At 37.2% G+C, this 10,651-nt stretch overlaps 1 protein-coding gene and 1 pseudogene across 1 annotated transcript; both read right to left on the bottom strand.

Annotated features, from left to right (window-relative positions):
• Positions 1-210: 210 nt before the first annotated feature.
• Positions 211-2,314, bottom strand: LOC106314866. Its single transcript, XM_013752675.1, has 6 exons — positions 2,293-2,314; positions 1,344-2,215; positions 1,094-1,262; positions 842-995; positions 385-724; positions 211-294 (listed from the first exon to the last, which is right to left on the bottom strand). Exons 1-6 carry the CDS (start codon positions 2,312-2,314, stop codon positions 211-213), a joined length of 1,641 nt encoding a protein of 546 aa, XP_013608129.1.
• A 5,642-nt stretch (positions 2,315-7,956) lies between these two features.
• LOC106314865 lies at positions 7,957-8,790 on the bottom strand (annotated as a pseudogene).
• Positions 8,791-10,651: the final 1,861 nt, after the last annotated feature.

Genomic DNA, 10,651 nt, shown 5'->3' with positions numbered 1-10,651 from the left:
ACAACTAATGAAATTTTCTAAAATACTTCTGTATACTTCAAAGGGTTTTGGTATACACCAGTATTTTAGAACCTTGAAAACACCATAGTTGCTTCCGAAACATCACTCCATCGGTTCAGATGGGTGGAATCCTTATTGCGCCGGGCCTAAAAATGATTTCATTTTCCCACCTTTCACAAACCCCTCCCCCCGTCGTCATTACGTACTTAATTATGTGGCACTACGGCAGGTGGTCTTGTTGTGTCCTTCACCCCTGCACTTAGTGCATTTCCTACATCCCTTCATTCCACCATGCTGTTAAACAAACCAAAAATTCACTTCGTTTAAGCTAACTATTCCTTTTAATGTTTTCGTATAGTTAATGTATGCCAAAAATCACCATACCTTATCTTCGCCTCTCGACAAGATGCGGACCTTGCGGGGCCTGCCTGGTGGTCTCTTAAACGCCGGCGGTAGTAGATCCCCCTCAAATTCTCCTCCAAGTTCGTTTCCTCCTACAGATGGAATGGGGTAAATCTTCGCTTCGTAAGTACTATGACATGTCTCCGCATAATACGCAGCTGCCACCAAAGATTCAGTTGGGATATTGGCTCGCCCAGCAGCAGCCACGGCATGACGACATGGAATACGTAGATGATCGAACGCATTGCATGAACGTGTTCCCGCTAAGAGGTTGACCAGGAAACACTCTCTGTTTTGGGACATCACTTGAAACTCAGTTTCACTAATTCCACAAACCGCCAGCGAAGTAGACTATTCAAAGTTTATTTCCACTTGGCGTTGCACCTTCGGTGTGAGTGTCCCTTTATGGTCCATAGTTTTGGCACAACGAAGTGCAAACCAACTCACAAGTGTTGTACGTATGTACTCACACATGGAGATGAGGGGGAACTCTCTCACTTCTTTCAATACTGCATTCCATGACTCCGCAATATTAGAATCCATTATATTGTAACGGTCCCCTTGAAAATGCGCACGGCTCCAGTGATCAAAACCTGTGGAAAAACAGATGTTAAAAATTTGTAACCATACTATAATTTAATAAAGAATAGTAAGTGTCTCTTGTATACAATGTCAACTAAATATGTTGCGCATCCAGGGCTGACGCGTTGAATAGCAATGAACATCTTATTGAATCCTTCCACAGTATATGCTCTCGCTGCAGCTCCCATGAGGGATGCTAGTCTTTGTGATTTGAACCTCCCCTTAATGTTCCTCCACAAATGTACGGTGCAAGCGGTATGTTCTGCTGACGGGTACACCTGCATCACTTTTTTTGCTTCTATGTTAGTAAACATATTATATGAGTTTTTATAGAATGAAATTCAGGTTTTAAGACTAACCTTCCCAATTACGTTATAGATGCTTCTATGGCGGTCAGAGACGAACACCAACTGGTCTGACTCCACAACAAATGACTTCAACTGAGTTAAGAACCACTCCCACGATGCATCATTCTCGCTATCAACCACCGCGAAAGCAAGTGGGAAATTTTGAAAATTCCCATCTTGGCAAGAAGCAGACATTAACCATCCCCCACACTTCCCTTTCAAACTTGTTCCATCGATGATAATTAATTTTCTCATGTACCTATAGCCTTTAATGGATGCGCCAAAGGCTATGAATGCATACTGAAACATCATACATCCTTCCCCAGTCTCAGTCTTCTCCAGTACACAAATGGAACCGGGGTTAGTGGTTTGTAGCAGCCCCATGTATGCTGGCATGAGTGCGTAGCTTCCCGCCATCGATCCTAAGACACTTTCCATAGCAATTTCACGGGAGCGCCAAGATTTCCAGTAGGAGACAGTAACATTGAAGTCGTCGAGCATAATTTTTCTTATTGTTGCAGGTGTTGGACCTCTTTTGATTCCAATGAAACGAGATTGTATTAGCTCGCCAATAACTTGTGTCGTTGCCAACTTGTGGTAGTTCCGCCGTGCATCAACGGAGCAACTGTGCATAAGGGTTGCTTGCCTTATCTGGAAGTTTCTGCTGCCATCGACTTTTGCTGCGTAGACGCGCCATGGACAGTCGATAGCAACACATATCAGGACCATAAAATTTGGGGTTGAGCGCTTTGTCTTAAAGTGAAACTTCCGATTTATGGCATGAATAGCGATTTTGATTTTGCAGTCGCTATTGGACTTGAACACTTGGCCAACAAAAAGATTGTCTCCTTCATAAGGTACAACTTCTAAAGCTGCATCGAGACCTGCAATTCATGTTGCTTCTTGGTAAGTCTTATATTGAGACTATTTTATAGTTTAGTGTAGACGTCTTATTACTAACCATCAGCTTCGACGCTCCCCATAACTGTTGGTGCATCCCGTGTGAATAGCACAGGTTCAGAGCTTTCGTCATTAAGAAGGTCATGTAAAGAGTCTTGAAAACGCGTCCACGTGCAGAGGCTACTTTGGGGGGACAAATTGGATGTCCATGTCAATGTAGGTGCTTCTATTGGCTCAGGTTCTGCTTCAACATGTTCCTCCATTTCAGCGTCTTTGATGTTGGGGACCTCTGATTCCTCGAACAAGCGACGGCGCACAGCTCGGCTACTTCCCCATTTCTCCCATATGCACCTTTGCTTGTTGACATCTCTGGGAGAAGGAACTTAGCACCAGCAACATCTATGTCCCCTTCTATTGCAATCGCTTTCCCTTTCCCTTTATAAGGCGCTTCCTTGGCAGGACATGCAAGGCGAATTATATGCTCGTGAATGACTATTCCACGTTGTGTGTTTAGTATAGTCTTGCTTGGTTGTACAGCAAAACTACCCCCAACGTCGTTTTTCTGGTGTGGACATGTCAAAGGGATTTCCGACATCGCAAATTCTAGCCATTCTTCCTCCAACCCTTCATTTGATTCAGTCTCATCGTTATCTTCGTTTCGGATCAGGGTTTGATCAGTAACATGCGCAAATGGCGGTCTTGTTTTCCCTGTTGTCAGCGCATTGATATGCTCAGAGATGGTGACAAACAAGTTAACCTCCTCGATTTTTCGCCTCATTTGCACAAACGACTCAACCTCATGATATGTATTGTGGTGTTGAACCATCACCATCGTCAATCTGGATCCATGTCGGATATTGGTATGAAAGTTTGATTGTGACGTTCTCTGCGACGATGCGTAGGGTTTCCTTCACCATTTTGACTAAATCTTCATATTCTAGGCCAGGATAGAGGATAATGATGTGCATGTTGTCTTCTGAAAGGGAATCGAATATCCATTTTCCGTTATCCTTACGCACCCACGAGCCCGTAATTAGCATTACATTGTCATGATCCGTCATCTGCATTCGCACGTGTTAGACCACATGTTTAGTTTCATTTACTACTATTCATATGCAATATATAGTATAGTCGTCAGATCTATTTGTTGCTGGTTCCCTTTATCCTTAAGCAATGATCTCGTTGACCTTACTGAACTTGCATTTAGTATGTAAAACAGAGTTTTAATGCCTATGCAGTTTGAATCTAACACTCCTTATATATTTTACCCTCCATATCATATTAACACCGCAACCTACCCGAATTAGAACAATAAAAGCGCTTTAATGTGGAAATTTCCATACCTGATCGTTGTCGCCTAGTTCTTTTACTATCCCACTGTCTTCTTCTTCAGACTTTTTTTAGTTTTCCACTGTCTATTTTTACCTTTCAAGCAGTATAGTTTAGTAGTATTTAATATAAGGAAGAATTAATATTAGCCACACGTTCGTTATGAGTGGGAAATTCTCATCGTTTGAATTATTTCAATTTGGTTATGATATTGAAATGACTGACTATTCTATGTATAGGTTTGGTACACCGCAATTAGTCACATGGGTTTTACGTTCATGCTGCTTCGCCACGCTCACGCGCTATGTGGGTTCTTTTCGGGAATTTTGAACGAAACCGGTCGCTTCCGTGGGCCCGAACTCTAGCATGGTTATATTTTACATTCTCGGTCTCCTTATGAATATCCGATAAATTCTTCCTTATTTTAATATCATTGTACCCTTAAATTAATTTAAATTTAATTTAATTAAAATGAGAGAATTTTTCGTCATCCTCTGTCTTCTCCAATGTGATGTAATTTAAATTTAATTTAATTAAAATGAGAGAATTTTTCGTCATCCTCTGTCTTCTCCAATGTGATGTGGCTCATCTCGACGTCTAATTATCTTCTTTAACTTTGCTCAGTGCTTGCTTCATCTTCTCGAGTTCGTGCCATGCTCAGTTCTAATTGCTGCGACCAAGCTTCTTCCACGACGTCAACTCGCGATGTCACTCCTCTGTTTCCTCTCCGAAAGCTCCAATATCATCTTGCTCTCATCTTCACTCCACTGTCTTGGTTACGTCAGAAACAGCCCTTACCGTCGCAGATCGAAGGAACGCTAGTGAAAAGTAACAATGGCCAGTTTGGGTAATGTTGCAAGACAAATCCTCCAATTGTTGACTAATCACGGATTTGTCCCATAACTTTCTTTTTGTACATATTCCTCCTCAAATTAACTCCAAAATTTTCAGTTGTTAAGTCTAGATCCAATTAATATTCCAAAATTTTCACCGTGTGTATAATTAACAGTTCCACCAAGCTTCTTAATAATGTTGATATTACGCAAATCAACATTTTTAACAAGCAACACACACATATTTTAGTCGATAACTATATTTAAATTCCAGGTCAAAAATACAAGAGTCTTTGTGTCATGTTGGTTAAATGCCTCACGATGTTTTCATGGGTAGTGGGTTCGAACAACAGAGTTACAATTTTTACCTTTTCTCGAATTTTAATTAATTCAAGGATTATGGGAGAGAAAAACATAGGAGATAAGATATTGTGCGAGATTTAGGGAATATCTAGTATAAATTTAGGAGATATATTAACTGAAATATGAAATTTCCATATTTTCCTTGATTTGGTTATAATAGGTATCCTACATGTAGAAGACTGCAAAGTGGATGAAAAATCTATTCTTCCCAAGGTGTAGCATTAGGTAAAAGGCATAACACATTAGGGTGGACACTTTACCCGATATCCGAAGCCGCACCCGAACCCAATCCGAAAAATCCGAACCGAAATCCGAACCGAAGTAGCAAAATATCCGAACGGGTATTGAATTAGGAGAGATTGTATATCCGAACCCGAACCGGTAATATTCGAACCCGAATGGATATCCGAATATAACCGAACATATGCATAATTAACCATATATTTCTACTTTACATCTCTCATTTTATATAAAACATTTATATTAATACTACGCATATTTTAAGTTCATATGATATATATAGAATTACGGAAAAAATAATTTGCTACTCACTTAAAATGCATGGCAAACTTTTTATTTCAAGAATTAAAAAAAAGTTATATCCAAAATTTAAAAACAATGACCAAATTAATGTCTTTTTTAGTTTCCAAATGTTATGTCCAAATCTATTAACCATTCAATCTATTAAAAATAAAAAAATTAATTAAGTGAAAGTTATATTTTTAAATAGAAGAAATTTGATAAATGAAAAATTTAATTTTTTTTTCAAAATCTAAATATCCGAACCCGATCCGAAATAACCGAAACCGAACTAAAAATACCCGAACCCGACCCGAAGTACAGAAATACCCGAACGGGTTCTATAACTCTATACCGAAATACCCAAACGAGTTCTATAACTCTATACCGAAATACCCGAAAGTCCAAAATACCCGATCCGAACCCGAATCGGTATCCGAACGCCCACCCCTATAACACATTATGACATATAAACAAGATAAAGTAAATCGTAGAGTTGTTTCTATAAGTTGTAATCAAGCTACTGGTAGACTAACGTCATCTTATTTGAATATAACTGAACGAATTATAGCTAGAATATAATATATAAGAATTTTTTTTTTGCGTTATATATCCATGATAGATCTATGTATAATATTTAGTATATGATTTTTAGACTAAACAGATGGCTAGAATGAGTATAATATCTTCGGCTATGACATAAAATAAAATATGATTCCAATATTTTTTTTTGGAGTTGAAACATATAAATAATCGTTTCTAGTAATTTTCATATTTTTTTATATATTTTTAAAATTTAATTTACTATTTTTTCATTGCAGAAAAGTACAACATGTCTAAAATAACCAAAAATATCAAAATCCTAATAAGAGAAACAAAAGTTCAAAAAGTTCTTTTTCTTCCAATTCTCCCCAAATTTTAAAGGGACATAATTTTAATGTATGAATTAAGTCTACATTATCCTAAATTATCATATTTAGGGGATGATTGGCTGTGCCTGTAGATACTCTGGACAACCAATCGAGTTTTTATTTCCTTAAAAAACTCATAACAAAAAAAAAACTCAGCAAAATCAAAATATGGCTGTAGAAAGATTTATTTTCAAAACAAAAAATTAGTGTTTTAAAAAAATTACAACAATAAAAAATACAGCAAATAAATCTACAGATTAAATTTTACAGCAAAAAATATAAAGCTACGGTTCTTACCGATCATCTCGTTGGTATTTGTGAAGTTGATTTGCTTGTTTGGTTCTCTATTTTAGAAAATTATAATTTTTATGAGATAAGACAAACATCCACTCTCCTAACGATTTACAAAGCACGGCAAGGCGATGCGAATACATATATAGTCCAAGTTTTTTTTTTTTTTTTTTTTTTGTCCAAGTTGAAGATGTAGTAATCGTCGTTATTAATGAAAGTGACACAGAGGCTGCGCGATAGTGCTGACAAATTTATTTAATTTCCATGTTCCTTTCAAGAGGTCATCTTTACTGCAAAGTCGTGCTTAATTACCTTGAGATTACCTTGAGAAAAAAAACTAAGAAAAGGGCGAACACCCCATGTAGAATGGTACCAAAGGCGACAGCAAATATTTCATGATATACTCGATTGTGAAAATAGTTACATATTTCCTGATAGTTTTCTATATTGGAGATATATTAAATTTAGTATTTAAATTTTGTAGGTTTCAACATATTATGAAATGATCTATGTTACAAAATTAATTTATATGATTACGCTAGTTTAACAAGTTACATCCTCAAGAAAACTTTAATTTTCTGCATGGTCAATTACGAAATATCCTCGTAAAAGCCACATTCGACATGTGGAACTCCCAAGCCGATTACATTATACTCTCTATGTTTTATTTTAGTTGTCGTTCTAGCCTTATATACATATATTATAAAAATATTTAATTTTGCATATTTTCAAAATAAAAAATATCATTACCTATACATCTAACTATATTTCAATCAATAGAAAAAGAAAATTGTTAATAATTTTTTTATTAAATGTTTAAAACAATACTTATTTTAAAACGAAATTTTATAATACAACGACAATTAAACTTAAACTGAAATGAAATGAGTATTTTTTATTTTATTTTTGTTAGAAAAGATTTTCTAATTATTTTTGCACGCAGATTAGGAAAAATAGTAATTGCTCTGTTTTACCCCTATTTAAGACATTGTTTTGTTTGATTTTATCAATTAATTAATTAATTTTAACTAAAGGTAAAAACTGAAAATTTTATTTTATATTTGCATTAGAAATGTAAAACAATACAAAACAAATTTGAAAACCTAAAATGATACTTAATATTTTTTTTATTTTTTTTATAACCTTGGTGTGTGATCTCAAAGGCTTTCTAGGTTCAATGACTAATCACCAAGAGGCTCACAGAAATCCGGATTTTCTTGCCACTTAAGGCATCTATGGGTGGCCAAAATAGATCGAATCCATGGCGGAAGCTCAAGCTGGAACCCCTTTACGACTAGGCCAAGACCACTTGGTTTAAATGATACTTAATATCAAACGGGGTATTTATCATTATATAGAAATTGATCACTATTTTCGAATATAGGAGAAATGTGCATTACAATACCCCAGCAAAAATACACTCTTTAATAATGTACGTGCTACACAACGAACACTATCCCAAAATAATTCTAGAGAATTTTACAAAATCACACAAATTGTATTTAGTTCCTGCACAACTCTATAATCCCCGCATTGTTGTTAGTGAGAATTTGCATAGGAAGAATAACACTGGTACGGGTAGTTCAAATGTGTAATCGGATAGGCAAGAATCTCAACCGGTTTAGGTGTAGCCGGTTTCTCCGGTTCAGACTTTTTCTCAGATGGTTTAACCACTTCAACTGAAACGATATCTGCTGTACATATCTTCCTTAGCTTCCATACGATTTTCGATACATCAACTTCTCCAACCACCGTCATTTTCCCGGTCTTCTCGTCCATTTCAATCGAACTATCGAAGTAACCCCTAAAAGTTTTCCCAACTTTCTTTTCCAACTTACTAAATGTAATTATCATATTGTAAATGTTGAAATGTATAAAGATACCTGGAAAACTAGATACGGTCCCCCAGACTTTCTTCTTGATTCTTTCATCGTGAACACTTAATTGCAGCACAGATTTCTGTCATTTGAAACCGGAGATCAGTACGGCTGCAGTTTCATGTATTTTAGATTTTTTTGTTGGTAAAAGTGTATATATATTAATATATATTTATACACTAAAACATATCAGTACAGATGTTTGTTTGTTTTAGATTTTTTAAATAAGTATGTTTGTGTAAATTATTCTCATTAATTAAAGTATATTTATTGTTTTTCTTTTTTTTACTAAAGGCTTAAATATATATAGATTGTTCACATATATACAAAACCTTAATGGATGAATTAGTAGAATATATCAATATATCGACTTAACCCGTCGCTAAAACTATACACTAAACCAACTACAACACCAGTTGTATACCTGCGGGGTCATGGCTGAAGAAAATTATAGAAATGCTTCAGTAATTTCCTATCTATTTTTAAAGAAAGAGAGAGACTGTGAGGAGATATAAATTAAGATGTCGAAGCTTCTTGATGACAATTGCATGTCCTTCTTAGATATATCTGATATATAGAAATTTCATAGTTAATTTACGTGGAATTTAATTTATGACCCTCAATTCTCAAAAGTATTATCTATTTTTAAAATAACAAAAGCAATGTGAACGACCACAAAAGAGTAAACGAGTCAATATTTATTAGTCTCTTAGTGTTTTAGGGGGGTTATTAGAAATTGGGTTGCAGAGAAGTTATTAATTTGGGCTTTGGGTCTGTGATAGTTTTTATTGGGCATTTGAGTCGCGACACTTTGCGACTTTATAGCAGTTATGCTACAAAGACTTCTCAACCCCTCCTCTAGCTGATAAATAACGACATTGCCACTCTTTTCTTTACACGTGAGAAAGACCAGCGCGAACCCCAAGACAGACTCGCCAGTTAATTCTTATCCGCAAACCACCACGGTCATTAAACAGCTTTCTTCTCCTCTCACTCTTTCTTTCTCCATCAAATTATTCGTTTGACCTAACAGTAGAAAAGAAAAGTTTTTTTGTTCTTAGCTCTCGTGACGAGTGAGAACAGCTTTCAGGTCCGATTTGTGTGTAGCAGGCCCTGTTCTTAGCTCTCGTGACGAGTGAGAGCAGCTTTCAGCTTCGATGGTATCACAATCGAACGCCACAGGATCTTCCGGTCGTCGCCAACGACCAAACACACCGAAAGCAAAACCCGTCTCCCGATCTAAGAAGACGAAGCGGTACCCATGTTTGTTTTGATGTTCTTACTTTACAGTTTACTTTTAAAATGCTATTCAGACAGTAGTTTGCGACTCACTCTGTCCTCGCCTTAAATTCTGCATGTCATCACCGGAATGCAGTTGCATTTTCTGAACATTAGTTTGCGACTCCGTTCTACTAAATACGCAATCATCTCGTTTTGTAGTTTCCGACTCCGAAGACGATACAACACCCTCCTCCATGGATTCCACGGCACCGACATCTCCACCGGTGGATGCCGTTGATGTCGGCTCACCCACAAAATTCCCTAGAAGGCTGTTTGCTCCGGTATTTTTCCCCACGCAATTGCGGCTGAACATTTACTCCAAAGCCAATGTCATTGCCTCTGTAGCGTCTGCTCTAAAAGGTTCTTCAGCCATGGACCGATTACTCTGCTCTCAGTTTAGCAAACTCTTTCGGCTACCTGTTGCTCGATGCCCGAACTCAACCAAGCTCATTGGCAGCCTTCTCTGCCGGAAGCTTATTACGATTCGAAAATATGAACTTTGGTTCACTTTCGGTAATCATCCTCTTCGTTTCTCCGTAGATGAATTTAAGGAAATAACTGGCTTGAACTGCGGCGTATTCGATGTTGAAGACTCAGAAACTGAGGTTAATGAACCAGGTAGTATGTGGAAGCTACTCTTTGATACAACGGTAGGTGAAAAACTGTGGTTCAGGTGCTTAAGATGCTAGAGAACCCATATCTTGCGGATTGGAAACGAGTTCCTTTGGCTCTGATAGCGTTGGTGGACGGGGTTTTGTGTTGTACTAATAAAACACTCAAGCTCACCCCTAAGTATGTCGAAATGCTCAGCAACCTGGTGTCTTTCATGAATTATCCATGGGGGAGGACCTAGTTTTTACACACCATATCTCATTTTTTGCCTCCTCCGGTTAGTGTCGAAACCCCTGACCCGCTGCATGTACTACGGATCCGGTTATCTCAAAAGACAACCGCATGCTATGGCTTTCTACTAGCTCTCCAGTTGCTCGCTTTTGAAGCGGTTCCTCAGCTGTTGG

The sequence above is a fragment of the Brassica oleracea genome, chromosome C9 (genome assembly GCF_000695525.1).
Source record: "Brassica oleracea var. oleracea cultivar TO1000 chromosome C9, BOL, whole genome shotgun sequence".
Taxonomy (NCBI): domain Eukaryota; kingdom Viridiplantae; phylum Streptophyta; class Magnoliopsida; order Brassicales; family Brassicaceae; genus Brassica; species Brassica oleracea.
The sequence above is the reverse complement of the archived record's forward strand: the minus strand, read 5'-3'. Positions and strand labels throughout refer to the sequence as shown.